Genomic DNA, 26,874 nt, shown 5'->3' with positions numbered 1-26,874 from the left:
CTTACCCTGTGGTCCCAGAAACACATACACACACAGACACGGACACACACACAGACACACATACACACGCAGCCAACCTGAGCCCTGATGGTTCTGAAGTCAGCATGCCTGGGTTTGAATCCATCTCTGTCACTAGTAAGCTGTGTACAAGTGACTGACTCTATCCTCAAATAATAATTATATTGGTTTCATGAGCTCTTTTGAAGGTTCATGGAGTTACTACACGTAAACCCTTGGAACAGTGCCCAGCACGTAGTGAATAATCAAAGGAACTACGTCAGCAGACATCATCCTCCTATTTATTACTCTGAACCTGGTAGACACAGATCAAGGGGTACAGAATCAATAGCTACAGTTAAGTGGGTGCTGGAGCATCAACAGTGAAAGATGATTAATATACTGAAACCACCTTTCAGCCTCACGGTTGGGGAACACAAGAGGAGTGACAAGTACTGTGACAAACTGGAAAGCCAGTGCCTCTCTAAAGAAGGAAGCCACCGCCCAGCCAGTTGTTGCCATGTGAAAATTTGGGTGATGTTGCCACATCTTTGGATTTTCCAAAATTTGAATTTTTATATGAAATGTACCAATTTTTAAATGTGGCAATTAATTCAGTTTAAAAAAAACCCCAAAACCTTGTAGGCCAAATTCAACTCTTCTGTGAGCCTCCAGGGTACAGCTTTCCTGTTGACTTACTGCCCCAGGGCCAGGTCAGGCTTTTGCAGCCCTGGGAGGGCAGAAGAGAGCCCTGGGGGCCGGATCTGCCCACAAGCCTCTCTGATCCCAAGTCGGCCTCCTTCTCACCTGTCCCTCAGAGCAAAGGGGAGAGTGGGGATGTCTGGGAACGAATGTGATTGTGCAGTGGAGGCTCTGCCCAACTCTGCCCCATCTGTCCAGCCTAGGGATTAATCCAGAAACAGATGGAAGATGCAGGAGGATGACTTCATTCCACGCACTGAGCACCTACTACCTGCCAGTTACTGTTCTAGGTGCAGTGGAGACAGCAGTGATTACAAGAGGCCAGGCCCCTGCCCTGATGGAGCTGATCTTAACCCCTGTGTGTGCGGGAGGGGAAGGCAGTGCCAGAGGTGATACATGCTTCGAGAAACAGAGCAGGGGAAGGGGGACCAGGAGGAGCAAAGGCCCTGAGGCGAGACTGAGGTGTCAAAGGTGACAGAAGCCAAGGATAAGATGGAGATATGCCTGCTAGGGAAGGTGGAAGGAGACAGCTCTGATAAAGAGCAGAGGCAGGGCCAGCAGGGCCTCTTCGGCTGGTCACACTCTCTAAACCGCAGATGTAGGCCCAGAGGAGTTGCGTGCCCTTAGTAATTTCTGACAGTTTGTTCCTCCCCTCACTCCCTCACATCTCTGGACAGATAGCCCTTTTCACATTCTCTCTGTGAATGTGATTTGTAATTCCTTTGTGTTTATCACACACACACACAAACACACACAATCAAACCCCTTGAGTTCTTGAGGGTAGAGAGCCCAATTTTTGTTCAGCTCTGAGGTCTCCCTGCCGTTATGTTCCCCACAGTGCCCAGAAATAACAGGCTTCCATATACCAATGTGTTAAACTGAAATAATGGCATGGTCTTAAGCACGTTCCCTCACTTCTCACACCTTAGTTTCCTCTCCTGTAAAATGGGGATAATCATTGATTGTGGTGAGGAGGAAAAGAGAAAAAGGCTATAAAAATTGGGGGCCTAGAAAACCTGGACTTGAGGCCACCAGGGTTTCCCTCTTGCTCTGAGCTGGGTGCCACTGGAGCTACTGGGAAACGTTCTTGCCCTCCTCCCTCCTGCCACCACGGGGCCTCAGTTTCCTCCTCTGAAGGGAGCTAACTGGGGAAGAGGGGCCAGCACACACGTCCCAGTGAGGCTGGGGCTAGGGACACAGGCTGCCACAAATCTCTCCTGGCTGCGCTGGTCCCCTCAGCCCAAATGCTTGTTGCTGTGACTTCTTATTTCACCTAAGCCATTTTTGGTCTGTAGGATGTTCCGTCTCCAGGTCTGTCCTGCTAGCCCTGGCTCCCACCCCACAATCCAGGCATCCAGGACCCATGCCTGGGTCTGAGTCCCAACAAAGGCAGGCCCCGGAGACCAGCAGCCAACAAATCTGAGATAGGGCTTTCTGGGAGCGGCAGGCGGAGCCCCTGAGAAATGGAGGGTGGCCAGAAATCCGGAACCCCTCACTGGTATCTGGGTTCCCCCGAGAACTGGCTTCCACTGGAGACGGAGAGAGGGGCGTCGTCTCGGCCACCTCCCTGCTTCCCCGTCCTCTTTTTCTCCCAGGCTGTGGGAGGCAAAGGGTTAAATCCCATAGAGCTGATGCTCTGACTCCAGGCTAGAGGGGCCCGGGAAGCTGGGGTCACTTCCTGCTCCGTCCCAGTCACCCTGAACTGGTCCCCGGGTCCTCAGCCTGGGATCACCCCTTGAGAAGGACCCCAGAGTCCTCGGCATCTAGCCCGCCCCCCGAGGCAGGGCATTCAAGGGGTTAAGTCCCCTGGGGCTGGATTCTGCCTTCCGGCCTTTCCCAGACCCCAGAGCCGTGAGTTGGGGGCGCCTGGGTTCCCGGGGGGTTGGCCAGGAGGGCCCGGGACGGCCGCCGGGGAACAATGGGGCGCGAGAGGCAGGGGCCGGGCGCGGGACTGAGCCCCCTCCCCCGCCCCCGGGCCGCCCGGGTTAGGGGTGGGGGCCGGGAAGGGGCCGTGAGGGCCGAGGATTCTGGGAAGAGCGCGAGGGTCTGGCTGTGGGGGAGGGGAGGGCGTGAGCATTCTGGGAAGAGGGAATTCGGCCTGGCCGGCCGGGGGCCGGGGCGCCGCGGGAGAGCCGGGAATCCTGGGTGCCCCGGGCGGGGGAGGGGAGGATGCCAGGCTCGGGGTTGGGAGCCGGAAGGAGGGTCGTGGGGACCGGCTGGAGCAGAAGTCCAGGGTCCGGGCTGGTGTGGGCGTCGGGGGGCCGGGGCCAGGGTGGCTGTATTCCCGCGGCTGCCTCCATGTCAGGGTCACCCTGGGCCGCTCTCCACACCTCTCTGTGAGGCAGCCTCCTCCTCTCCTTCCCTCCCTCCCTCCCTCTCTCCGCAGTGGGGCTGGCCTGAGGTCGACGCCGCTGCAGGCCCAAGCACTTCTTGCCTCCCTCGGTCTCCCCACTTTCATACTCCATGTCGGCCTTGTCATTAACCCCTTCCCTTCTACCCTGGACCGCTGAGTTTGAATTTCTCGAGAGACGATCATGGTACATAAATTCTTACCTGTCCTCAGCAAACACAGCAGGCCTCTTCAACATAGTCAGGCAGCCCCCAGCTTGGCAGAAGTCCCTGCTTCCACCTTCCCAAAGACACTTACAGATGGGGGTGGGGGATTCTCATAGCCTAAGGAGCTGCGGAGATGAAGAAATTCATTTACTTCCTAACATCTAAGTCCTGTCTCTCCTACTGCTGTTTGGCAGGCTTCAGCTAGCTCCTGCTTCACTTTGGTCACCACGCTGCTGCCTTCTCACAAGTCCTTGCACCACCGCCCTCATACACAGAGTGGTCATCCCACATGGCCACTCAAAGCCCAGGCCCTCCCCAGGGTCTCTCTTAAGGGTCTAAACTTTGTGGGGAGTTCTCCTCCTAGCACTTAGCTCCTGTGGCCCTGTTCCCTCATCATGGAATCATATCACTGTCTCTGAAGTGACAGCTGCCTATGTTTTACTCTGAACTCCTGCTCCTCTGCTGCCATCCCCTTTAAAGGCATTGGACCAAACAGGTTTTCTAGGAGCAAGGGGCATCTCATTCATTCATCTTTCGTTCATTCAAAATTTACTGAGCACTTATTACGTGTTAGGGATGGGATACAGCAGTAACAAAAGATGGATTAGAAGAAGGGGTACCAGGATGGGAGTGGTAGTGGAAGGCTTCAGTGGGGCAGTACTCTGTTTCGAGTTCACAGCTACAGATTGTCAGGATCCAACCCCTCCTTTTACAGCCAGGGAAACCTCTTGATCCCAGGAATTTCTCCATCCCGTTCCCATGGCCAGCAGGCTCTGTCTGAGCTTCTTTCCCCAGCTGCCCACGTTTATGAGTTTCACATGACTTTCAAGGTCATTTCCCTCTCTTAGAGGCTGCGACAAGCCAGACACAGAGCCTGGCATATCTGGTCTTAGCTCTGCCACTTCCCAGCCTGTGACCTTGGAGAAATCTCCCTGGGCATTGATTTCCTCATCTGGAAAATGGACAACCTGATTCCTGGGTCTCCTCACAGGACTGTGGGGAGGATCGGGTGAGACAATGAGGACAGCACAGCAGGCACTGTGTCAGCTAGCTGTCAGCTGCCAGGTGGTCTCCACACACTCATCCCGTCTCTCTTTTCCTTTCCAATTCCCTCTCAAGGTAGTTCCTGCAGAAGCCCCCGATGGCTTTAAACTGCCCCCTCTCCCTACCTCTGGCCCGAGCTTCGACCTTCTTTCTGTGCTTGGATAACGGGAAAGTGCCCCAGTCTTTTGGAGGGCCCTGTCCCCTCAGGGAAATCAGGGTGGTTACTTTCTTTTTTTAACTCTTTAAGTGTTCCAGGCAGTCTTGATTGTCTATGGGGCTCATAAGGAAAGTTTATTGGTCCCAATTAGCAGCCCCATTAAGGAGGAAAATTAGAGTCTTTAATGAACTTCCTCTGATTAGCAAAATAACAGGTTTCCCAGCCTCTGGGCATCAGAGGGGTAGGGTGAGAGCCTGCTTCCCCTGTGGGTGTCAGATAATACCTCCCCAGCCCCCAGTCTGGGTTCAAAGGGTTATGACTGATGAGCTTTTAATTACACTCTTAAATTCACCTACTTGCTTAGTTGTGATCTGAAGATCTGGAGCAGGAATCTGGCCTGCGGGGGCGGGGGGGGGGGAGGGGGGAGGGGGGGTGGGCGCGGTGAGAACTGATGCCCAGAAAAATGGGGAGGTAGGAGACTGCAGTTCAGATCAGGAGAAATAGGGGCTGGGGGGTGGGCAGGTGGGGAAGTGGGGCTGGGGGAGTAAAGGAAGGCGGGAGGTCAGCTCCCATGGTGTGCTCTCTCCCCTCCCCTCCCCAGGGTCCCTGGAGCACTGGGCAGTCCTGAGTTCTGGGATGGAGCCCGAGGCAGCGCTGTGGGGCCCTGATCTGCAGGGTCCTGAGCTGAGCCCCGACGATGCTCATCGAGGTGAGGGACACAAGAAGGGACTGCGGTCCTGACAAGACAGTGGCCCCAGTTCAGGGAGGGGCGCAGACTCTGGGGGAAACCCAGGGGAGGGAAGTGACGCTCGGCCCGTGTTCTGAAAGGAAATGGGGGCTGGAGACTCCCTTTCTCTCTGTAGGTGCCGACAGTGGGAACGAAGAGGAGAGCCCTCAGCAGGAAAGTTCTGGGGAGGAGGTCATCTTGGGAGATCCAACTCAGAGTCCAGAATTCAAGGACCCACCAGAGATGCCCCTGGAGACACCCTCCCAGGATCCCTCAGTCCCCCAGGACCCCCCGGCCCCGCTGGGTCACTCCAACCCCTCAGACCACCAGACCCCTCTGGACCCCCCCACCCCCGAGGTAGTCCCGACTCCGTCTGACTGGACCAAGGCCTGTGAGGCCAGTTGGCAGTGGGGGACTCTGACCACCTGGAACAGCCCCCCGGTGGTCCCGGCCAACGAGCCCAGCCTGCGGGAGCTGGTGCAAGGCCGCCCTTCCGGGGCCGAGAAGCCCTACATCTGCAACGAGTGCGGCAAGAGCTTCAGCCAGTGGTCCAAGCTGCTGCGGCACCAGCGCATCCACACAGGCGAGCGGCCCAACACCTGCTCCGAGTGCGGCAAGAGCTTCACGCAGAGCTCACACCTGGTGCAGCACCAGCGCACGCACACGGGCGAGAAGCCCTACAAGTGCCCCGACTGCGGCAAGTGCTTCAGCTGGAGCTCCAACCTGGTGCAGCACCAGCGCACGCACACGGGCGAGAAGCCCTACAAGTGCACCGAGTGCGAGAAAGCCTTCACCCAGAGCACCAACCTCATCAAGCACCAGCGCTCTCACACGGGCGAGAAGCCGTACAAGTGCGGCGAGTGCCGGCGGGCTTTCTACCGCAGCTCGGACCTCATCCAGCACCAGGCCACCCACACGGGCGAGAAGCCCTACAAGTGCCCCGAGTGCGGCAAGCGCTTCGGCCAGAACCACAACCTCCTCAAGCACCAGAAGATCCACGCCGGCGAGAAGCCGTACCGCTGCACCGAGTGCGGCAAGAGCTTCATCCAGAGCTCGGAGCTGACCCAGCACCAGCGCACGCACACCGGAGAGAAGCCCTACGAGTGCCTGGAGTGCGGCAAGAGCTTCGGCCACAGCTCCACCCTCATCAAGCACCAGCGGACTCACCTGCGCGAGGACCCGTTCAAGTGCCCGGTGTGCGGCAAGACCTTCACGCTGAGCGCCACGCTGCTGCGGCACCAGCGCACGCACACGGGCGAGCGGCCCTACAAGTGCCCCGAGTGCGGCAAGAGCTTCAGCGTCAGCTCCAACCTCATCAATCACCAGCGCATCCACCGCGGCGAGCGGCCCTACATCTGTGCCGACTGCGGCAAGAGCTTCATCATGAGCTCCACCCTCATCCGCCACCAGCGCATCCACACCGGCGAGAAGCCCTACAAGTGCTCCGATTGCGGCAAGAGCTTCATCCGCAGCTCCCACCTCATCCAGCACCGGCGCACGCACACGGGCGAGAAGCCCTACAAGTGCCCCGAGTGCGGCAAAAGCTTCAGCCAGAGCTCGAACCTCATTACGCACGTGCGCACCCACATGGATGAGAACCTCTTCGTGTGCTCCGACTGCGGGAAGGCCTTCTTGGAGGCGCACGAGCTGGAGCAGCATCGGGTGATCCATGAAAGGGGCAAGACCCCCGCCCGAAGGGCTCAGGGCGACAGCCTCCTGGGGCTCGGGGACCCTGCCCTGCTGACCCCACCCCCCGGAGCCAAACCACACAAGTGTCTCGTCTGCGGAAAGGGGTTCAATGACGAGGGCATTTTCATGCAGCATCAGAGGATCCATATTGGAGAAAACCCCTACAAAAATTCAGATGGCCTCCCTGCACACCCCGCCCCCAAGCCGCCTCAGTTTCGAAACCCCAGGCTCCCTTTTGGAGGAAATTCCTATCCAGGTGCTGCGGAGGGCAGAGCTGACCCCCCAGGACAGCCCTTTAAAATGCCTGATGGGCAGGAGAGCTTCAGCCAAAGGCTGGGTCTGCTGTCCTCCAAGTCCTATATCTGTTCCCACTGTGGAGAAAGCTTTCTGGATCGCGCTGTGCTCCTCCAGCATCAGCTCACCCACGGCAACGAAAAGCCCTTTCTCTTTCCTGATTATAGGATTGGCCTAGGGGAAGGGGCAGGGCCCAGTCCCTTCCTAAGTGGAAAGCCCTTTAAATGCCCCGAATGCAAAAAAAGCTTTGGCCTCAGCTCCGAGCTGCTGCTGCACCAGAAAGTCCACGCCGGCGGGAAACCCCAGAAGAGTCCGGAGCTGGGGAAGAGCTCTTCGGTCCTCCTGGAGCACCTCAGGAGCCCGCTGGGGGCCAGACCCTACAGCTGCTCAGATTGTGGGGCCTCCTTCCTCGATCGCCTAGCCCTCATCCGGCACCAGGAGACCCATAGCCAAGAAAAGTCCCCCAAACCTGAGGACCCCCTCCCAGAGCCAGGCACCCTGTCCACAAGCCAGGAAAGTGAGGAGGAAGCCCCCGTCCCCACAGAGAGCAGCAGCCATGGGGAAGGCGGAAGCCCCAAAACCCTTTTGGAAGAAAAGCCCTATTTGTGCCCCGAGTGTGGAGACGGCTTCACAGAAGTCGCAGCCCTCCTCCTCCATAGGAGCTGCCACCCAGGGGTCACCCTGTGAAATGGGTCTGGAGACCAGGGGCCTCTCTCTCCTGAGAGGAACACTGGATCTCCCCAAAAATTATGTGGGGAAAGGAGGAAAACTCTATCAGATTGTAGAGAGGCAGAGGATAAAGAATGGTGGGTAAAAATAGTGCTTTTACATCAGTGATGAGAAACCCTTTAAAATTGTTGGTGGGAACCACTTATAAGGCAGTAGAGAAAAACTGTTGGGTTAGAAACCCTATAAATACGTAGGAAAAAAAAGCCCTTTAAGTCTGTAGCAGAAAAACCCTATAAACCATAGTGGATAAAAGCCCTATTAATTGTAGGAAGAGGTCCCAATATGTCTCTAGACAACCCTATAAAACTGTATTGAAATCCTTGTGAAACTATAGGGTCAAGGAAGTGCAGGGAATATGACAATGGCGTTGACTTGGGAGGAGTGACCCTTAGAAGGTGTAGAAGAACCTCCCATGAACTTGCTCCACAGCATTCTCTCCCCTTGGAGTATGGGAGGGAACCTCTCTCCCAGAGCCGTGGACAATTACACTGAGGAAACTGCTCGTCTGGGGAGGAGCGCGGGAATGGGGTGGAACCAGAAAAGGAAGAAAACAGGAGAAAAATAAGTGATGAGGAGCCCTCAGATCCACAGAGGAGAAATGACCCAGGAACTAGGAAGAGAAGGTGTAGCTCAGGACACTGGGGGCTCCTTGGGGTACGAGGGCAGTCTTAGATGATTGTGTGTGTGAAAGGAAGAGGCCCATGGAATTCCTAATCAGAAAGAACCCAAAAATGGGGAAGAAAGAAATATCCAGCCTTTTTAAAGGCTGAAGTTTGGGGTGCATAAAAGCTTTAAGTATAAGGAGACCAGAAAAATTAGGGAGGAAGAGTAGGGGGTTTGTTAGAGTGCTTTGAGGAAAGCAGACCAAGGTGGAGAAACTGTTCCGATGGAACCCAACAAACTCCAGGCTGCCCAGTCTTCCCTGTCTCCAGGAGCTTGTTAAACTGCAAGTACAAGCAGATCCCAGCTCAGGCCATCAGGGTTCCCCCCACCCCCAAAGCAGGCAGGACTCCCCTCTCCCCAGCCCAGCTGGGGACGTCTACTCTCAGAGGCCTCCAGGGATGGAGGGTCCCTCCTGCCACGTTCTCAGGTCTCACTGTCAGGAGGCTTCTCCTGAAATCTAACTGCCACCAGTCCTGCTGCAGTGGCAGCCCGTTTCCTCAAATTCTGTTCTCAGTCGGAGAGGGAGAACCGCTGCTAGTCGACCTCCAAAGAATAAAGCCCTTCAGAGACTCAAGGCCTATGTGTGGTTAAATCCTCCCCAGACTTCTCTTCTCCAAGTCAAGAGAGCTATGTGTGGGCTCTCTGTGGCAACGAGGGACAGCAAGTTGACAGAATAGAGAGCTTTCATTAGCCAGCAACCTGATTTTAAACCTCACTCTTTCATCTGAGCTGTTAGCAAGGCTGCTGGCAGGACAAGCCAGCCTGCACACTGTGATGGGTGTCCAAACACCCCACAGACTGGACCGTGGGTCTCTGAAGAGTATATGGAGACCCGACCACCTGGCCACCTCACCCTGGTACCTGGAGCCCTCTGAGGTTGTTAACAACCCAGCCCGACTGTGGGCTTGCAAAGGGACAGATTCCACCCACTTGGCTCCTCTCCTCCTTAGCCAGAAACCTTCAGAGGGAAATGGAAGGATGAGAAACACACCCCCTGGCCAGGCTTGTCTCCAGTCCTCACACACCACACACAGTGACATACTTTCATTAACCCAGCCAAACCCGCTCACATGACTGCGAGTGTGTGGCAGGGGAAACAGACGGTTTTCTTCTAAAATGGTTGAAGAGAGAAAACTCTTGAAACATCCGTAACGAGAACCCCATCCCCTAACCCTGGATACCCTTAAAGAAGGAGAGGACTCCGTCCAGTGCTGGGTTCAAAGGAAGTGCCCACTGACCCCAAGCTGGCCCCAGTAACGCACTGTGGTCCTGAAGTAAGAGGACTGAGATGCCAGGTGAGGAGTCACATCCCTGGAGAGGGTGACCCAGCTTCCTACAAACCTGTGGAAGAGGCCTCTGATTCCACTACCTAAAAGTTCAAAAGGTGAAAGTCCTTCACCCTTCGTCTATCCTGTTCCCAAAGGGATGACCCTCAAATTCAAAGATCGAAATCTAGAACGCTGTAGGAGGAAAAAGGGAGGCCTGCTGGGGAGAAGGAAAAGGCAGGCCTTGGATGACTACGGGGAGACCCTTGTTAACACCTGCATAAAGCCCCACCCCACCCAAGTGCCAGGTCAGAGAGCACCACCGAGAGGGGAGAAGAAGGCTGCCTGCCTCTACTGACAGCATGGACCAAGACGGTGTCCCTCTGAGACTGAGGAAGAGGAGACGATTCTCCAAGCAGGTTTTTTTCCCTGTAAGATGGCAGCAAGAAAGAAACTTCAGTTGTAGAGACAAACCCCTTGTAAAGCTAGAAGCAGATCCTCTCAGAAACAGGTCTGAGGAATCTGTCTCCAGAAGGGTCCTGGAGAGCCCTTGGGGCTCCAGGGTCAGTCCAGGGGAAGATGGTCAGTGTGGTCAAAGGCCGACTGAAGGCCAATTGAGGACTAGGGTGTGGCATACGTAGTAGGATGCTCGCATGTTGTAGGGTGAGGGCCAGGGGTCTTGGCTCCGGTACTGAATGGATGATGTGGACACAATTAGTTGGGGTCTGGGGTTTCATAGCAAGAAAGGGGGCAGAGTCAGAGACCTTTGGGGTGTGACCTGTTCTCTGTTGCCCACCTCCCCAAACTCTTTTAGCTGGGTACTTTCCTCCCAGAGCAAGCTACATCTTGGGAGGAACTAAGCAGGGAACAGGCTGGGGGAGGTGGCAGTGTCCAGAGTCCCTCTGACCAGCTCAGGCCAAGGCCCAGGGGTCGTGGCACTTTCCCACCAGAACTGGGTCTGGAAGGCAGAGTGTAGCCAAACCCTCTCGTTCAACTCCACGCAAGCCTGACTCTTAAGAAGTGCCCTCGTGGAGGAGTGCGACACAGGGTCACAGCGTCATTGGTGAAAGCAGAGGGGAGAGTAGAAACTGATCTGAGCTTAGGCTGAAACTTGAAACTGCTATGGATATGGAGGTCACAAGGGAGCATGGGCATGAATCCTGAATGGTGGGGCAACTCGAAACCATCACAACCAAGAGGTGGGTTCCATGGCACCCGCCCCTCAGGTGAGCAGCCCCGACTCCTTTGCCCCCGTGAGGGAAGCCCCACTCACCTGACTTGTCCCCCTGGAGTGAAGAGAGGCCCCACTTTTGAGTGTTGTGTGTCAATAACAGTGTTGTGTCACTGGTGGTCATGTTGATTAGTTGAAGAGAATAAAGGGAATAAGATTTCCCAGGTGTTTTCTGTCTTCTCTTTCAAGCCTAGAGCCGGCTGAGAGAGCCCGTCCTCTCCCAGGGCAGCTTCCATGTGTAACCTCAAAAGCTCAGCCCAACCCCAGGCCGCCCTTGCAACCCTCTTCCCAGAGGCCTAAAATCCCCATCCAGAGCTTGCTGGTGGGAGCCTGAGGGTTTATGGAGTTTTAAAATCTGCCCCCTTGGGAGACAGGGGGAGAAATGTGTTGAGAAGGTGGCAGAGCCAAGCAGCACGACATGCCGACTTCTGGATGGCAGCCTGGTGACTCTGGCACTGGCTGACTCGGGTCCAGCTGTGCTGCCCCAGGGAGGCCTCTCGGGCCCCAACACCCGCACCCTCCCCAGATGGCCACAAGGCAAAGTGCCTAAGATTCTAGTTCCAGAAGCCGGCAGCCACCTCCCGTGGTTCGCCTGGGTCCTGGACCTGGCCCAGCCCTTCCTCTGGACCAGAGCCTCCTAGACCCCGGGGAGAGGTGGGTGGAGACCTGGCTCGTCATCTCACTCTCAGGATGTAGCCCATGAGCCCTCAATGTGTGGACAGGCCGAGGCTAACAGGAGGCAGCCATTTGCCTAAGATCTACTGCAAGGTGGTGAGGGAAACCAGAATGGCCAGGAGCAAGCTCTGCACCCAACCAAGCCTCTCCTCCCCCACCGCTGGGCCTGCCTGGGCCTGGCCTGGGCTCCACACTATCTGGGCCAGGCAGGGGTTGCTCCGCTGAATCCGCCTTGCAGGCTTGCCTCAGCGCTATCTCCTGAGCCTAGACCTGGCCATGGCCCCTGAGTGGCTGCTTGAGGTCAATACTTGCTCTGACCCGTTGCCTGCCTCTGCCCCAGTCTGCCGGGGGGCCCTGCCCCAGCCAGGAAGCTGTCTCCCCACCTTCCCTGTGCTTCTCTGACCCAGACTCCCAAGGCAGACTCAATTGTCTCTCCTTCCCCTTTTCCATCTGGAAAGCAAGGGGAGGGGGCGGTGGGGAAGGGGGAAAGAGAGGAGGGAATTGCGTTTCATGTAGAAGCGAGTAATGAAGGCTATTCTATATTCCCTGGGGACACTGAGGTGCCTCAGCACAGGAGGATCCTCAGCAAAGTGAGGGGACTACAGGGGAAGAACAGACACTGGAGCACACTGCTTCATACTTAGCAGAAGGGGCTGTGGATCCAGACGTGGTACCTGCCACAGCAGAAGGTCAGGAAACTGGCAGAGGAAGTGACCTGAAGGTTGAGGGCTGCAGGAACAGGAAATAGTAAGTGTAGAAGCCAGGGGTGTGGTGGGGGATAGAGGGTGCATAACAGTTAGGTGTAGGCTTAGAGCATAGTGGAGTGGGAATTGAGAAAAGGGAGAGAGCAGAGCCTGGAGTGTAGAGCATCCTGTTTGAGTAACTTGGGAATAAGGGCACCATTGGCGGGCGGTGTGGGGGGCTGGGTGTTAAGGAGAGTGACATGATCTTATCCCCCTCCCCCAACCCTGGCCACGAATGATGGTGATTTACCAGGTCTGGAGCTTAGGAAAGACAACTGGGTTGGAGGAGTTGGGCCTTAGCAGCCTAGCTGTAGCCATGGTCCTGGATAAACACACCCAGGGAGAGCAGTAGAGTAGAAAGGAGAGGGTCTAGCTTATAGGTAGAGGAGGAGGACCATGAGAAGATAAAAAGTATGAGGAAAAGCAGGAGAGTGTAGCACCACAGGGCCCAAGGGAAGTTTTAAAGAGAGTGGTTAATGTCAAATGCTCCCCTGGACCCTGTGGCCAATCACAGACAGTAGCCTTAATTCTGGCTAAAACACGTAACTTTGCCACTGAGGCCAAACATCTGCTTACCCCCAGAGGCCAGCCAAGGTCAAGATTCAGGAGGAGCTTTGGCTTGCCCATCTCAAGGGCCCAGGGTATCACACAGCCACTGAGGTTACTGGGGGTTGTAAAGGGATCAAACATCCTGAGTGGAAGGGCCTGACCAGCCCCTAAGGCAGATCCTCCCAGCACCGGGCAGGCTCATTGCAAACCAACGTTTATGGTGAGTTTACTCTGTTCTTCCTGCAGCATCAGTGCTTGCTCCTCCCACAAATTCTGGGATTTTTATTCCACTCCCTTGGTCTGGAGCTTGAGAAAGTGGTTTGGTGCCGACTTTATTAAGCATGGGGACTCAGAGATTTTAGCCCTTCTGGATATGGAGACTAGCCCAGGAGAGATATTTGGAGAGGTGTTGCAGTCACTTGCATTTATTAAGGAGCCCACGTGGAGATGACTCCCGGGAAAGAGGGTAGTGCTCACAGAAGATTGGCTGACTCCGAACCACTCCAGGGCGCAGCGCTCCTCTCAGAGCCAGGCGGCATCTCTATGATGCAATATGCTGCGTTTTTTCCCACCCTGGCCACCACTGCCAGGGGCCACGGACACTTCCTCGACGGCCCGATGCCATCTCCCGCCACGGCTCGCGCCTCGGGGAGCGCATTCTCTGCCGCCAGCCCTGCGCCGGAAGTCACTGTAGCCCGCGTCTCCGTCTCCGGTCCGACCTGGTCCAACCGCTGCGGCCCCGCCGAAACCTTGGGCGCCAGGTGCAGCCCGAAAGCGGACAAGGCCGCGAGCCCCAGCGAAGGTGCGACCTCTGATAAAGCCGCAGCGTCGCGCAAGGGCGTGACTGCTGACATGTCGGCTGCCGCTCCCGTCGCCATGGCTGCAGTTCCAGCTCCAGCTCCGGCACCAAGCCCGGTCAACAGCGGCCCAAGCGCGAGCCCCAGTGCAGCCTCGGTGAAGGCTCCGGCCGCGGACGCGACAGCACACTGAACCCACAGGCGCCGCTGGACACACGGTTCCCGAGAACAAGGCCAGTGGCCAGTGCAGGTCGCAATGAAATAAGTCACCCGCTGAGGCGTCCTGGCTGTCCGTCCGACGGGGAAGGGCGGCTGAAGCCACTGGGGAGAGACGGCCCACAGACTGGGTCCAGGCCCGCCTCTGGCCAGCACAACCGGGGACCCGGCTCTCCCCTCCGAGAATCTTGCCTACAGGTGCCAATACGGAACTACATTTCCCAGGATGCACTTCGGGGCTCCCAGCATCCCTGCCGCCAATGACTGCGCGGGCTGTAGCGAGCCCGCACGGACCGGGCCGGCAGAGCTGCAGAGATCCAGGGTGTGTCAGCCTTTCCCCATGGGAACAGGAAGGGCCGGCTGGCGACAGAGTGCTGACCAAGACGCTTTCTCCCTGCAGACGCGCCCCTCCCACGGGCCCAGTCTGGGATGACGGACGACAGTATAACCAGGTGTTGGGAGTGGGCAGGAGTGGGGTCTCATCTGTGCAGGCCCTCCAGGTTCACATGCCAGCCAGGGCAGCGCCGGGAACAAGTGTAACAGCCAAAATCCAGAACCACATTTAGGTCAGGAAGCCTGGCTACTCGGACTATAGGCTGAGGGTTGGACGTTTATTCAAAACAATTAACAGCCTATACAAGACATCTCTAGAGCAGGGGCTGTGGGTCCGAGTGGAGCCTTGCACCTCTCAGCAGCTCCACCTTCCAGGCCCCTGCATACTGCCTTCACAGCCCATAGTGTTTGCTTGGGCAGGCAGCACAGGAAGCATTGTGGGTATAGGCTCAGTCACAGGGTGTTAGATGAAGCTCTTCTACCTGGAATGATTGGAAGTTGGCCCAGCAGGCTATGTCTGTCCCTTTCCCCCTGGAAGTTCGGCCTCCACTAAAGTTAAGGCCACCAGGATGAAAGCAGGGTCAGGGCTGGGGACCCAGCGGAGCCCTGGGAAGCATCAGGTGGGTTTAAGTGGGGCCTGGGAGTGAAGTAGAGATTGGGAGGGGTCTGATTAGAATAGAAACTGATGATCTTAGTTCAGCACTCCCAAGATGAGTGCAAGGTGACTGCAGCAACCTTAGAGAGCTTCCCAGAAGAAGACAGTGCCCCAACCAAGGAGGTGCTCTTAGTATAAGACCAGACCAAAGAGCCCAAGGAACTCCACAGGAGGGAAGGTCTGCCCAGGCCTGGGGAGCAGAGGGTAAAGAAACTCCCCGGGCCCCAGAGCCCAGTCTCAGAGCAAGGAGCTGAGATCTGACCCACCCCTGCTCCTTACTTGTGGGTGTGTAAGCAGGTAGTGAACTTCCACTTGCGTGGGAAGTCACAGCCTGGGGAATTTCCCCTTTAGGGCTGGGATGGGCCCGTGGACTCAGTTGGAGAAGGTTTAGGGCCAGGTTCCAGGAAGTTCCGTTGTGTGCTCTGGGCCCCTCAGGCCTCTCACAGCAGACCTTTCGTGCAGGGGAAGTGCCCCCTAGGCTGTAGTTCTGACCTTGGGGAAAAGGTGAAACTGAGCTTGGTTAATCCCACTCCCACTAGCATGCACTGGGGCCCCCAAAACCAACTACATGGGGAGGGGCTGGGCCCACAGGGTCCGGAATGGAGGGTGGGGGCCACTGGGTGTGGGGTGGGGAGGGACTGGAGGCACAGCCCCCAGGGTCCATGGGTGTTCCAAAGTCCCCTGAGTTATGGGTTCAGCTGATGTAGACACGGTGGAAGTCATGGGCACCAAAGGCTGCGTTGCACTTGGGGCACTTCCTCTGGCGGGCCTCATAGCGGCCCCGTACACACTCGAAGCAGAAAACGTGGAAGCACTTGGTGAGGACTGCATCCTTCTTGCGGGTGTTACAGCAGGGGCAGGTCAACCGCGCCTGGGCAGGGCAAAGGCATCAGATCAGGAACAATCCTGACAGGGCCCGGATCCCAAGCTGATAGCAAGAGGTGGTCCAGACTAAGCCCACCACAGAGCAGACTGCACCTAACTCTCACCATAGCCCTAGGAGGTAGGGATAAGCACTCTCCAGATGAGGAAACTGAGGCTCAAAAGCCCAGGTTTCAAAACTAGAAAGTAGCACAGTCTAGACTCTAACCTGGATGGTGATGGCCAGTGGTCACATGTCCCCTCTAAAGGTCAATGACCCACAGGCTCCAACCTGAGCTCCTCTGCCCTGGGGCTTCATCTCTTGCCCCTCTGGCCTTCTCTGGCAAAACCCCAATCCTGGCTTTAAGCCGACTGTCTACCTTCTCTCCACCTGCACCTGGTAAGTCACAGCTGGGCATGGCAGTGCCACTAGAAATCTGCTGTTCTCAACCCTCAACTGGGTCCATCCCTAGTGCTGCCCAGAGATCCTGCTGTGGGTCCCGGGATTCATTTCTCTCTAAGGAGGTTTTACAAATCTACTCTCCTATCTTGAAACTTCCCACCTGCCACCAGGTCTCACTTCCAACTCCAGACAGGAAATTCCCTCAACTCAGCATTCCCAACATTCATCCTCTGCCCTGCCTGAAATCCTAGCCCAGCCGCCACCTCAGCAACTCCCCACAAGCATCACCTCTTCCCTAGCTCTCAGAACCCTATCCATCAGCATGTGAGAGGCTGCAAAGTCTGCTGCTTCTCCAAAAACCCTTCCCTGCTCCCTCATGGCTGCCTCGAGCTGCCTCTGCCCCTTCAAGGCCAAACTGCTTCAACAGGTTGTCTATTTACTGACTCACTCTCCACCCTTTCCTCACTCCAGTAGGTAAGGGTCCAGGTGATCCGACCTCCACCTCCACCTCTGCCCAAGAACTCCCGCCAAGACTGCCAAATCCAAGAGGCATCTCTCAACACTTGCTTCATTTGCCTTCTTGGCAGTTCTGAGCTCACCCCTGCCTCCTTGAAACTCTTCCCCAATCAATTCCCTCTAGATCGCTCTCCTTCCTCCTAAGCTACAGGCTTCTCTTCCTCTGTCCATCATTTAAGTTTCCAGGCTCCTCAGGGGGAGTGACCCCTGTTCCGTGTCATGCCACAGACCCTCCCTGGGTGACCACAGTTATATGTGTCTTCTACCTTTGCCTCTGTTGACAATCCCCCACAAACTCCTGTCCTCCAGACCAGCCCTTTTGCTTTGAGTGCCTTCCCAGACAGCCTCCCAAGAAGTCCCACAGGCACCTCATCCTCAACATCCTTGAGATGTCGCTCTCTCCACACTGATTACAGGATACGCCAAGCAGCTCAACCTGGTTTACAAACCCTTCAGGATCTAACACTGCCCAACCCCCACCAGGCTTGTCACTCACCACAAAACCCATGTTCTGTCCTCCAGCACGCCTCTCTCAACCAAGGGCCTCCACCTCTGCCTTTCCCTCTGCTGTAACCCTTTCATCCCCATTCATCACGGCCAACCCTGACTCACTCTTCAGTTTTCCTTTGGATGATATTCCTTCCAGGAAGCCTGCTGACCACCAGGGCTGTTAAGGGGCTCCCCTGATTTCCCACAGCCCCTCTGGCCTCTGCCATCACACTGCTCATCACTCAGATGGGAGAATTCCTTGGCTGCCTCCTCCAACAGACTGTCACTTTCAAGAGATCTGAGACCAGGTCTAGTGCCTAGCCCTCTCACACCTAGCCAGGCACTCTGCCTGGCACATAGTATGTGTACCATACTTGATAGTTATCTGATTCTCCACAACGGGTTCTGCCCAGGTTTTGCCATCCTGCCTTATTTCTGGGTTCCCCAGACTACCCACCAGAGCTCTCACCAACCCCCCATCTAAGATTCCTAGGTCATGTAAGATTCCTGGAGCACAACCCAGCCCCAAGGCCCCACCTTGTACTCCTTGATCTCCTCCTGGAGGATTTCATCGGCATCTGCGTAAACCTCCACCTTCCTCTGCTTCTCCAGCTTGCGCCGCAGCCGTGAGATGTCCTCCTGGGGCAGGAGAGGGGCTAGGCTGAGTGCAAGGGTCCTCAATCTGAACCTCCTGCCCCCACCCCGCCCCCACCCCCTGCCCGCCACACACCTGAGCCCTCTTGAGGTTGAAGCTCTCTTTCTCACGGGCAGCCCGGCTCTCTGCCAGGCAAGGCTGGATCTCTCGCAGCCGTGTCTGCACGTGCTCCAGCTGCACCTTCAGGTCCTCGGCCAGCTGAGCTGCTTCCACAGCCTGAGGTGGGTGGAACGGGGAGGAGGGGCACCGTTTGCCTGAGCCTGGGGAGTCAGGCATGTGGAGCCATGGCCCGCAGATGCTTGTGTCAACCATCCAGTGATTCCTGCTCTCGGGATAAGTCCAGTATCTTCACTGGAACTGGTTCTGGCTCCCGACCTCTGAACCCTCACCTCCTACTAGTCTACCTCATTCCCAACACTCTCAGTTCCTCACCTGCATAACGCTCTCTCCTGTCTTTGAGGCTTCACCGGGCTCCTCTCTCTGCTCCCCTCAACTCCCTCAACACACGTATTTTTTTCCTGCAACCCCCTGAGGCCTCAGCTCAAATGTCACCTCCTGAGACAGGCTGTTCTATTTTTCTTTCATCCACCTCTATTTCCTTCATAAGACACACTGGGAGCTCCCTGGTGGCCTAGTAGTTAGGATTCCAGGCTTTCACTGCCATGGCCCGCAAGCTGTGCAGCGTGGCCCTCCCCCGCCAAAAAAGACATGCTATGATCTGTAATAATGTTACTTTATCTGTGGGATTATTGGCTTGCTATCTGCCCCTCAAAACTGGAAGTTCCCACTTCCAGCAGGGCGTTCTTGTTCCCGTGATCTCCCCAGCACTCAGTGCAGGTCCTGGTATGTAGCAAGGGTATGACTAATACTGCTTAAATGAATGAGCCAAATGGAGAAGAAAAAAAGTCCAGGAGGGGAAAAAAGATGAAAGTCAATGTTAATCTTAAGCCTTTACCATAAGCTAGAGGAGTGACGTCACCAAGAGGGTGCCACAGGTCATTCCTAACTCTGTTACCCTCAGAAGAAGAACAACTACCACAAGCTAAACATTTCTTAGGTTTAATACAACTACATGACAGAGACCACCATGCCCATTTCACAGCTAACCAATGCAGTGGTCAGGACGTGGGGCTGTGGAGCCAAGGAGACCCGGGCCCAAATTCCAGTTCCACTCTTGAGCAAGTCAACTACCTCCCTGAGCCTCAGTCTTCTCACTTATGAAAGGTAACAACGAAAACTGTTGTAGGATTATTTTCAGACTGAAATGTGACCAAGCATGGAAAGTCCTCCAGCACACAGTCTGGGACACAGTAAGTGTCTGAGACATGACCTGGGCTGTGAGATGAAGCAGAGCCAGACTTTGGCCCAGGTCATCTGCTTCAAGTTCTCTAGGCAGAGTCACAAAGTGAGGCTGTGAGCCAGCATCCCAGGTTACCGTCCCCTCCCATAGGTCTGGCCTCACCTTCCTCTTGTTGAGCTCCAGGGCCTGGCTGCGCAGTGTCAGCTCCTTCTCCACACCCCCGAGGCTGCCCTGCAAGGCCCGCTCTTTCTCCTCCAGCTTCTGCACGGTCAGCAGCTGGGCATCCACCTGAGGACAGGGGTGGGGACTCAGTGCTAGGGAGCCCCTGCCTCTCCAGCTCCACCCTAACAAGCCCAGGGCAGCCATACCTGGGACTTGAGGCCAAGAACCTGCTCGCCCAGCTCATCCTTCTCCTCCCGCAGTAGCTTATGAATCTGGTTGGCCTTGATCCGCTCTGACATCAGCTTAAAGTTGGCATCGTCCTTTTCCCGCAACTGCTGTAGCAGCCGCCCATTCTGCTCCTGCATGTCTTCAAAAGCCTGGCCTGTCACATCCATCTCTGAGAGCAGAGCCTCCTCCTCCTGCAGCAAGTGGGCAGGGACAAGACGGAATGTAGTAGATGGACGACAGTGGGGAAACCACAGGAAAACATGGCTGAGCAAAGAACCACAGAATGGACCCAGGCCATGTGCTAGAACAGGAGGTTAAGGGAATTTCAACATTCAGAAGCAAGGGGACCAGAACGGGGTTGCACCTGCTTGGTGGCACCCAACTTGCGTTGCAGGTGTTCTATCTGCTCCTCTGCCTGACGAATGCGCCGCAGGGCATCCTCATCCGCGATCTTCTTGCTCTCCCTCCGATCCCTCTCCTCTAATTCCCGGATACGGCTCCGTAGCTCATCGACCTATAACCACCAGAAGGAGGGAGCTCTCTTGTCACTGCTTCCTGCTGACCTAGGGCTCTGCTCTGGTTACAACCCCCCTGGGCAGCCTCTCTGCACACCCCATAGGCCCTACCTGCCCTCACCTCAGCCTTTGCCTTGCGTTCCGCTGCCATGAGCTGCACCTTATCCCGCTGCTCCTTGGGTGCAGACTTATACATGTCCAGCAGCAGTTTCATCTCCTTCTGACTTTCCTGGGCCTTCCTGGGGGAGGCACAGGAGGAAGGCTTGGTGAGTAGGGTTGGAGGCCACTTGGCAGGGGTGGGAAGGAGAAAGGAACAGGGCCTCACTTGAGCTCTGCTCGTAGACCTTTGAGGAGCTCTGACTCCTTCCTCTTGGCCTCCTCCACCTTGACTTTCTCCCGATCAGTCCTTGAGAGAGCTGAGGCTACAGATGGGGATCCCAGCCCAGGCCCTTCCCGCTCCCGAAGCTCCCGCTTGGGTTTGGCCTCAGGTTCTCGGCCCCGGGAGGAGGGGCCCTGGGCCCCGGGGGTCAGGGCCTGGGCCTCTTCCTCAGAAGGGACCAGGTCTTCCTTCTTCACCAAGGAGGTAGTAATGGCAGAGCCAGGCATTGAAGCCATCTCCTTTCTGGCATCAGGGGCACCAACAGGGCCTGGCCCACCCTCTTCTTTCCCTGCAGCTGGGGCACTCAGGCCAGAGTCCTCTGGGTGGCCCAGGGTGGGGATGGAGTGGGTAGAGCCACTGGCCTGGGCCCGGAGCTGCAAAGCAGAGACAGAACAGGGCTGAGGTGAGACGTGCTCACTGGGGTCTAGCCGCAGCTTTCCCCAGGCAGCCCCCTCCTCACCTTGGCAATCTCAGCCTGCACTTCCCGCAGCTTCCGCTTGTATCGCTGAGCGTCCCCCTTTAGCTGGTGGTTGTGGTTTTGGAGGCTGCTGATCAGGTGGCGCATCTCCCGGTTGATGGGCCCTGGAAGAGGACAGGAAACCAAGGCTGGACTGGTCCCTGGGTTAGGGGCCCAGCCCCTCAGCGGGGGAAGAGGCAGTACCAGAGCCATCACTCTCATTACAAAGAAGATAACAACTGAAGCCTTATGTAGAGTGTGTGATCTCATCAAATAAACGAAGAGAATTCACCTGAACATAACTTGACACTGCCTATGTGTGTTATTTCTGCTAATACAGATTTTTTAAATATTTGCAAATTTCCTCTCGAAGGAACACATAACTAACTGTAAATTCACAAAAGTAAGTTAGTCCACTTCTTTTAACTTTTTAAACAAATATCATCTTCTTAGTTACATTTCCCTGGCATTTCTCATAATACTTCCTGCCTTCCCTCCCTGCTTTATTTTTCTTGGTATATTTGTCACAACCTAATACACACGTTAATTTTTTCCTCCTTTGTTGTCTGTCTTCCCTCACTATAACACTGCTCCACAACAGGGATTAGTCGTGTTTTGTTCACTGGTATCATCCCAAAGCCTAGAACTGAGCCTGGATCATAGAAAATGTTCAATAAATCTGTGAAAAATGAATTAGTTTCTCAGAGAGGCACCATAAGGCCAGAGAAGCATGGATGAGGGTGAGAGCTCCCGTTCTGGCTGAGTCTGCTCCATGAGCCACCTCATCTGGCTGTAAGCCTCACTGCGCCTTTGAGCCAGGTGGTGTGGTCCCCATTTTCCACAGAGAGACGAGGCTCTGAGAGAAGAAATGACTTAACCTCCTACATCTGGATAAGCATCTGGCCACACCAGGGGCCAGCAATCCCAGATAAGGCCCCACCTCAACCCTGTCCTCACCACATACCCGCCTGCTCGTTGGCCGCCAGGTTCTGTTCAAACTCGATGCGCAGCATCTCGTACTCCTTGCGTACCTGGGCCAGCGTATCCTCCAGCTGGATAACCTCTGTGCGCAGCTTCTTCTGCAGCCCCAGCTCATCACTCTGTGGGATGAGGCATTAAGGACCCACACAACCCCTTAGCTACCGGCAAGCCCCCCCTACCTCAGGCCTCAGCAGCTCAGGAAGAATTTACTCCCAAGGGACCTCTGGCAGGCACATAGGGCCTCTGACACCCTTGACCCAGGAACAACCTGACCCTAAGGGTCTGGTCTTTACCCCTGTCCCCGGCCCCTGTTCCAAGGGCATACCTCCATGTGCTCAATGTGCCTCAGGTGGGAATTCTTGGTGGCCAGCAGCAGCCCACGGGCCTCGTCCAGCTGGGTCTTCACTTGCAGAGACTCATTGTAGAGCAGTGAGAACTGCGCCTGCAGCATTCGGTATTCCCCTGTCTCCCGTACCACCTCCTCAGGAAGGCTCCGCAGGGCTACCTAGGGGTAGGGATGTCCAATGGCAATCAGCAAAAGGTTTCAGAGCCAGCTCCTACCGTGTAGGCTCAGTACCCTCCCAGCCCCAAACACAGCTCACCTTGAGGCGCTCATTGGTCCGCACAGCCCCCTGAAGTTCGGCCTGCAGCTTCTCCAGCTCTGCCATGCGGCTATTGGCCAATTCCTGGTTTTCCTCCAACTCCGCATTCAGCATCTCAAACTGTGGAGTGGGAAGGGCCAGGCCAGGATGCATGCTTCCCTCATAGCCCCACCATATGCCCTACCCAAGCTCCCCTCTGCAGAGCAGTGATGTATTCTGAAGGCCCAGGGACAAGCCGGACCCAGGCACTTCCCTAAGGGCTCCCAGACAAGTAGGAGAAAACTCAGTACTGTCTGATCAGTGCTGGGAAGCAAGGCTTGTAACTGACAGGGGGTCAGCGAAGCCTTCCTGGAAGACCTGAAGAGCAAGCTGAGCAAGGGGAGACAGGGCCCAGTGACCCTGCAGCACCAAAAAAGTGTGCAACGACCAAGAATTGAGAGAGCAAAAGCAGGACAAGGAATGAGACAGCGGCAGCAAGGCCCTTTCTCAGCTAAACAACTGAGAATGCCAGTTGACTCCAACATACCCCAACATCTCTTTTCTAAGTGGTACTTTTAACCAGCTAATGTACGACCTTACCTAATTGTCAGTTACCCAAACTAGAACTTAAGCTCCATGAAAGGTTTAATTCCTGTTTCGTTCTCCAAAATGCCTGCTTCCTATACAGTACCTGGCACTTAGTGTTCAGCAATTATTTACTGAATACACATATGAAAGAATGAAATAAAGAGCACTGTGAGTAACGGGGAAAGACCTCCGAGACCACAGTTGGACGTCTGTCCTTAATTCTGAGGGGACGTTCAAGGGTAGGGTAGAGAAAAGGTTGTAGGAGGGACTAGGAAGAATGCTGCTGCTCACCTTCTGCATGCTGAGTGTGATCTGGCCCCCATGAAAGCCTGAGGAGCTCCCAGATACATAGTAGCCAGAGTTGAGCTGTGGAGAGAAGACAGAGGAACAGACAGGTGTGGAGGAGAGAAGCGAGGGCCCCAAGTACCCTGCTCTGGCTCCATGTGACCCAGTGTCTGACCCTACCTGCTCCAAGGCCTCCGCTAGGTGCTTATTGAGCTTTTGCTCACGCTTCCGCAACTTCTCAATGTCCCACTGCAGGTCTTCTACTGTCGTCTCCATCTCCAGCACTTTGGTCTCTGCAGATGTCACTTTATCCTGGAGCTCAGAGTACTGGGGACAAGGAAGGGGATAGGTGCTTAGATAAGAGACCCGGCTCCCTGAGATCCTCGGGTGCCCATCTAATCCAAACCCTGCCCTGGTTCTAATCCCACCCTAAAAGCCCAACTCCCACCTCCAACGAGATGCGGTGGTGCTTCTCCTGTAGCTGGGTGGCCAAGTCCTGTAGTCGTCGGTTCTCACGGCCCAGCTCCCGGGTGCGTGCCCGAGCCGCCTCACTGGGGGGCTCACTGTCCCCTGGGAAGGCAGGGCTCGGGTAAGAGCCAAGTCCAGGGCAATGGGTCAAAGTACTAACTCATTCTGGAGTCTGCTATGTGCCCAGTGTGATCCACCAGCTGTCTTGCCATTTTCTCATGACAAAGCCAGGAGTCTTTGTCCCCACTGCACAAAGGAGGAAACCAGCTCAGAGAGGAGAGCCATCTGCTCAGAACGCCCAGGCTGGACTGACAGAACTAAGGCTGGGAGAAGTCAGTCTGCCTGCAAAGCCTGGGCACTTGCTGCTATGCCTCGTGGATCAGCAACTGCCGCCAAGATTTGTGCACAATGCTCCCAAGAGGTCTCCAGCCACAAGGGGGAGGCTCCCCCAGCACCAACAACTCCTCCCACCCATCTCTCTAGAGCTCAACTCCAGGAATCAAAGCGAGAGCCACCATCAAGCCTAACCCTTCCCCTGAAAACATGGCTGATTTATTCCTTGCGGAACTGTGGCTGCCTCTGGGCCAGAAGCACTGAGGAGGGGATACCATGAAGATGCAAATGGAGTTGGACACCTCTGGGGTGGGGGCACAAAGAACTAACCTCGGCTGTATACTCGCTGACAGAGTTCCTCCACCTGGCGCTGTAGGCGGTCGGAGGCCTCCACGACACGGGACACAGCTGCCTTGGAGAATTCCATGCGGCCCTGCAGCTGCAGCTCCACCTCCTCACTACTGCTCGCACCCAGGGCCACCACAAAAGCCAAGGCTGGCTCACTGAGAGGTGGCCGCAGCTGCATTGGCAGGGGCTCTGGGAGGGACGGACAGACCCTCATGAGGATAATGGTAACAGTTACCACCACTCTGTACCAAGTTTCAGATCGCCTCCTTCAACTCTCTATAGCTCACTGAGTCAACATAACCAACACCTGTAATACTATGTTATCCCCGTCTTAAAAGTGAAATAACTACAGTTCAGTGAGGTAATTTCCTCAAAGCCAGAGAGCTACCAAATCACTTCCTCAGGGAAGGTCTTCTCTGCCTTCCCAAGCTAAACTATGTGCACACACACTTAATTCCCATTCAGAGACCCCTATACTTTTTTCTTTTGGTTTATAATCACTTTCTCCCTAATGGTTGGGGCAGTAAGTATTTCTTTTTTATTTTGTTTGTCTCCTCCAAAGCTACAACAACGTCAACTACACAGTCAACGTTTAATACTTTTTTGAACTGAGTATCAAAACATGAATTGCACTCTTAACCATGTCACTCAGATTCCAAAACGTGTGTTCTTACCCACTGCCCTTTGCTGCCCAGATATGAAATCAATTTGTGTGTGTGTGTGTGTGTGTGTGTGTGTGTGTAGGCAGAGAATTCAGTAGCCTAATGTCAAAGTCCCCTTCCTCTCCAGGACCTTCCCCAGAACTTAATTAAGCTTCCCAGATCCCAGGGCTCTGGCCCTACCCCTCAGCTCCGATGTCCCTGGCTCTGTGAGAGGGGTCTCATCACGTGTTGGCCCCTCCTGGGTCCCAGGCGCCTCTGTCCCTGAAGACAGGTCCCCCTGGTTCTCATGGTGTCGGAGAAGGGCTTCCACAGTTTCATCCAGCTGAAGGGAGAAAGCACCAAAAATGTTATGAATCCCTCAGGTGCTTCCCAGCATGATACTCCTTTCCTAGCAGAGGAGTCTGAGGATTGGCAGCTGGATCAAGGCCAGGTCTTGAAAAGTAGAAGGGCATCCACCTGGGCCCAGTAGCGATTGACAATGAGGAGTGTGGCATCATCTGTGGCCTGCCGCTTCTCCAACTTCTCAATTCGTTCTCGGAGTTCATCTTCACAAGCCTGTCTCTGTTCCAACCGCTCTGCCAGTTTCTTATTCTTGAACTGCAAAACCTTCAAGTCCATCTCCTCCTACCAATGAAACAAAGGGGCCGAGGAGATGGTCAAGCAGGGACCAAGAACCCAATCACAGCAAGAGACAAAGAAAAGCAAAATGGAATGGGTGGGAGAGGGGAGTATCCCCATACTAACTGCTAACAGGATTTAAAGAGGCTCAGACACCCACAGAGAAAGCGTCTCGGTTGTGAGGAGGGTCACGTTCTGCTTCTGCCTCTTCCTAACTCTGAAGTCTTTGACAAGTCACACGCCCTCTGGGAACCTGTTTTCCTATCTGTAAAGGGAAGGCAGATGTCGTGTCCTCGGTTTCTTTCAACAGAGTGTTCTGAAAAGTGGATCTTGCTAAACCTGGGGAACTGGGAGTAAGGTTCTGGACGACGTGGACGGAGAACAGAGATGGGAGTTCTGGCAAGTTGTGAGGCCTGAAACAGGAGCCCACGAACCGTGGAAGAGATGCCCCCAAGACGAATGGGCTCTATAAGCGTGGTTGTGGTCTTCTCCTCGCGACTCAGCTTCTTCTCTGGAGGCCCCGAGCCCCCATCGCCGGCGGCGCGTTTGTTGCCGGGCCCAGACATGGCCGCGGCGGCGAGGAGCGGCGCAGGCTCTCCCGAGGCACGTCAGGCAGACGAAGGCGACGCTTCCGTCACCTGCAGAAGACAGAGAGCAGAGATGTGGAAGCGGCCGAAGCTCCGTGGCCCCGAGCCTCCCCCGCACCCACCCTCTGGACCCCGCCCCGCCGGCCCCGGGCCCCTCACCGGCAGCAGAATCAGCCCAACACCGCCATCTTGGACTCCCCTGGACGTCACTAGCCTCCCCAGCACAGAGCGCAGGCGCCACAGGCAGTACCGGATGTGGCGAAATCTTCTCCACTTCCTGTTTCTATTGGTCGCGCTTTGTCCCGCCTTTCGGGTCCCGTTTGGTGTCTTTCTGAACACCGCCTCTTTCTCTCAGTGATTGGCCAGTAGACAGTTTCTATGGTAACCGACAACACACTTCTACTCTCCAGTCCTAATGACATCGCCTGCCTCAGAA

At 55.5% G+C, this 26,874-nt stretch overlaps 2 protein-coding genes across 5 annotated transcripts; one reads left to right on the top strand and one right to left on the bottom strand.

Moving 5' to 3' along the window:
• The first annotated feature begins 2,394 nt into the window (after positions 1-2,394).
• Positions 2,395-11,214, top strand: ZNF629 (zinc finger protein 629). Of its 3 annotated transcripts, XM_059897446.1 has the most exons (3): positions 2,395-2,550; positions 5,058-5,165; positions 5,320-11,214. In XM_059897446.1, the coding sequence occupies exons 2-3, from the start codon at positions 5,093-5,095 to the stop codon at positions 7,851-7,853; spliced, it is 2,607 nt and encodes an 868-aa protein (XP_059753429.1). In that variant the 5' UTR covers positions 2,395-2,550; positions 5,058-5,092; the 3' UTR covers positions 7,854-11,214. The 3 variants fall into 3 exon arrangements, with proteins under 3 accessions (XP_059753429.1, XP_059753432.1, XP_059753431.1); XM_059897449.1 differs by lacking the exon at positions 5,058-5,165; XM_059897448.1 differs by lacking the exon at positions 2,395-2,550 and having other exon boundaries at positions 5,069-5,165; positions 5,301-11,214.
• Positions 11,215-14,626: 3,412 nt separating this feature from the next.
• On the bottom strand, positions 14,627-26,679 carry RNF40 (ring finger protein 40). Of its 2 annotated transcripts, XM_059897444.1 has the most exons (20): positions 26,598-26,679; positions 26,286-26,489; positions 25,690-25,857; positions 25,414-25,555; positions 24,554-24,760; positions 23,871-23,992; positions 23,603-23,749; positions 23,429-23,503; positions 22,571-22,690; positions 22,294-22,473; positions 21,952-22,087; positions 20,991-21,112; positions 20,477-20,904; positions 20,273-20,390; positions 20,001-20,150; positions 19,615-19,827; positions 19,409-19,534; positions 18,022-18,162; positions 17,829-17,930; positions 14,627-15,893 (listed from the first exon to the last, which is right to left on the bottom strand). In XM_059897444.1, exons 2-20 carry the CDS (start codon positions 26,415-26,417, stop codon positions 15,717-15,719), a joined length of 3,006 nt encoding a protein of 1,001 aa, XP_059753427.1. In that variant the 5' UTR covers positions 26,418-26,489; positions 26,598-26,679; the 3' UTR covers positions 14,627-15,716. The 2 variants fall into 2 exon arrangements, with proteins under 2 accessions (XP_059753427.1, XP_059753428.1); XM_059897445.1 differs by lacking the exons at positions 26,286-26,489; positions 26,598-26,679 and adding an exon at positions 26,012-26,257.
• Positions 26,680-26,874: the final 195 nt, after the last annotated feature.

Source organism: Balaenoptera ricei, chromosome 15, assembly GCF_028023285.1.
Source record: "Balaenoptera ricei isolate mBalRic1 chromosome 15, mBalRic1.hap2, whole genome shotgun sequence".
Taxonomy (NCBI): domain Eukaryota; kingdom Metazoa; phylum Chordata; class Mammalia; order Artiodactyla; family Balaenopteridae; genus Balaenoptera; species Balaenoptera ricei.
The sequence above is the reverse complement of the archived record's forward strand: the minus strand, read 5'-3'. Positions and strand labels throughout refer to the sequence as shown.